The 1,652-nt window shown below is 33.5% G+C and overlaps 1 protein-coding gene across 1 annotated transcript in view; it reads left to right on the forward strand.

Annotated features, from left to right (window-relative positions):
* Positions 1–1,652, forward strand: part of LOC106470633 — a gene marked incomplete at its 5' end in the record, with an annotated part of 10,996 nt that overhangs the window by 5,098 nt on the left and 4,246 nt on the right. Inside the window, one exon of the mRNA XM_022399261.1 lies at positions 555–882. Coding sequence (XP_022254969.1) covers positions 555–882 — 328 coding nt within the window. The remainder of the gene's footprint in view (positions 1–554; positions 883–1,652) is intronic.

The following is a 1,652-nucleotide window of genomic DNA, read 5'->3' on the forward strand; positions in this document are numbered from 1 at the left end:
TCCATTACTTCTTTGTAACATTTGTTTCCACCCCTTTATTTAACTATGTTCCATTACTTCTTTGTAACATTTGTTTCCACCCCTTTATTTAACTATGTTCCATTACTTCTTTGTAACATTTGTTTCCACCCCTTTATTTAACCATGTTCCATTACTTCTTTGTAACATTTTTTCCACCCCTTTATTTACCTATGTTCCATTACTTCTTTGTAACATTTGTTTCCACCCCTTTATTTAACCATGTTCCATTTCTTTTATGATTAGTTATAATTTCGTTTTTCCTCGTAGTGTCTCAGCAGTAAGTGAGAGGGCTTATAACGCTAAAAACCGGGTTTCGATACACGATCCCTTTACAACAAACAAACTAGAGACCATGAGAACAACTGTTTGTTGGATAAAAGCAACAGAAACTTATTGACTCAAGTGTTACAAGAAAATATCAATATTTTCATTCCGTCATGTTGCGTCGATACTGGAATCGATCCATACGAAATCTCTATTTGTGTAATTCATCCTCTTTCTGTTGTACTAATGATCGTGTTCTTTCTACACAGGTTACTCTCACGGCAGTAGAACCTTGTCGTTATATATGTTGGCCGAGGAGAGACCTTGAGCAGTTTTTAAATGTCAATCCCTTCATGAGGGTAATTCTTCACAATCTTATAGGAAAAGACATAACGAAGAAACTATATTCACTTAATGAATTTCATCAACCCTCGGAAAGACAAGCTCCGACTTCTTCTGCGTCCGATTGGTGGCGCTACCAGATTCCCAGAAGCCTTAGCGTGGATGCTGTTCATACGGGAACTAAAGGACACGTAAGATCGCTTTTATGGAAGGCACGTGACCATCGAGAACGCGCAGCTCCGTCTGATAACATAGGTAGTATTATTATATATATATATATATATATATATATTATCGTAAGTTAATGACTTAGTCTAAGATAGTGTAAGCAAGACTGATGTGTAAACTTTGGTAAGAAGAAAGTGTGAATATTGTGTAGACATGAACTACTACAAAATGTTATCATTTTAAATCTCATGGAGGGTTGGTTATACGTTAGGCTAAATGCGAAACATATGTCCTCAAAATTTATGTCTATTTTAGTGAAACATTTTGTGGTTTAGAATCGCACAATTATAAGAGATTTTCTGATTTATCATTGGACATTTAGAACACTTTCTGGTTTATCATTGGGCCTTTAGAACAAAACTTCAAGTTTATCATTGGACACTTAGAACAAACTTTCTGGTTTATCATTGGACGCTTAAAACAAACTTTCTGGTTTATCATTAGACATTTAAAACATTTTCTGGTTTATCATTGGGCATTTTAAACAGATTTTCTGGTTTGTATTTAAACATATAAATTTTATCATTAAACATTTATAAAATACAATTTAGAGTATTTTTCTGGATTATCATTGGATATTTAGAACACTCTGGATTATAATTGGACATTTTGAACCATTTCTCGTTTGTCATTGGACATTTAGAACACTTTCTGGATTATCATTGGATATTTAGAACACTGGATTATAATTGGACATTTTGAACCATTTCTCGTTTGTCATTGGACATTTAGAACACTTTCTAGATTATCATTGGACATTTAGAACACTCTAGATTATCAAATTCGATGACGAGGAA

Source organism: Limulus polyphemus, unplaced genomic scaffold (genome assembly GCF_000517525.1).
Source record: "Limulus polyphemus unplaced genomic scaffold, Limulus_polyphemus-2.1.2 Scaffold4128, whole genome shotgun sequence".
Lineage (NCBI taxonomy): Eukaryota > Metazoa > Arthropoda > Merostomata > Xiphosura > Limulidae > Limulus > Limulus polyphemus.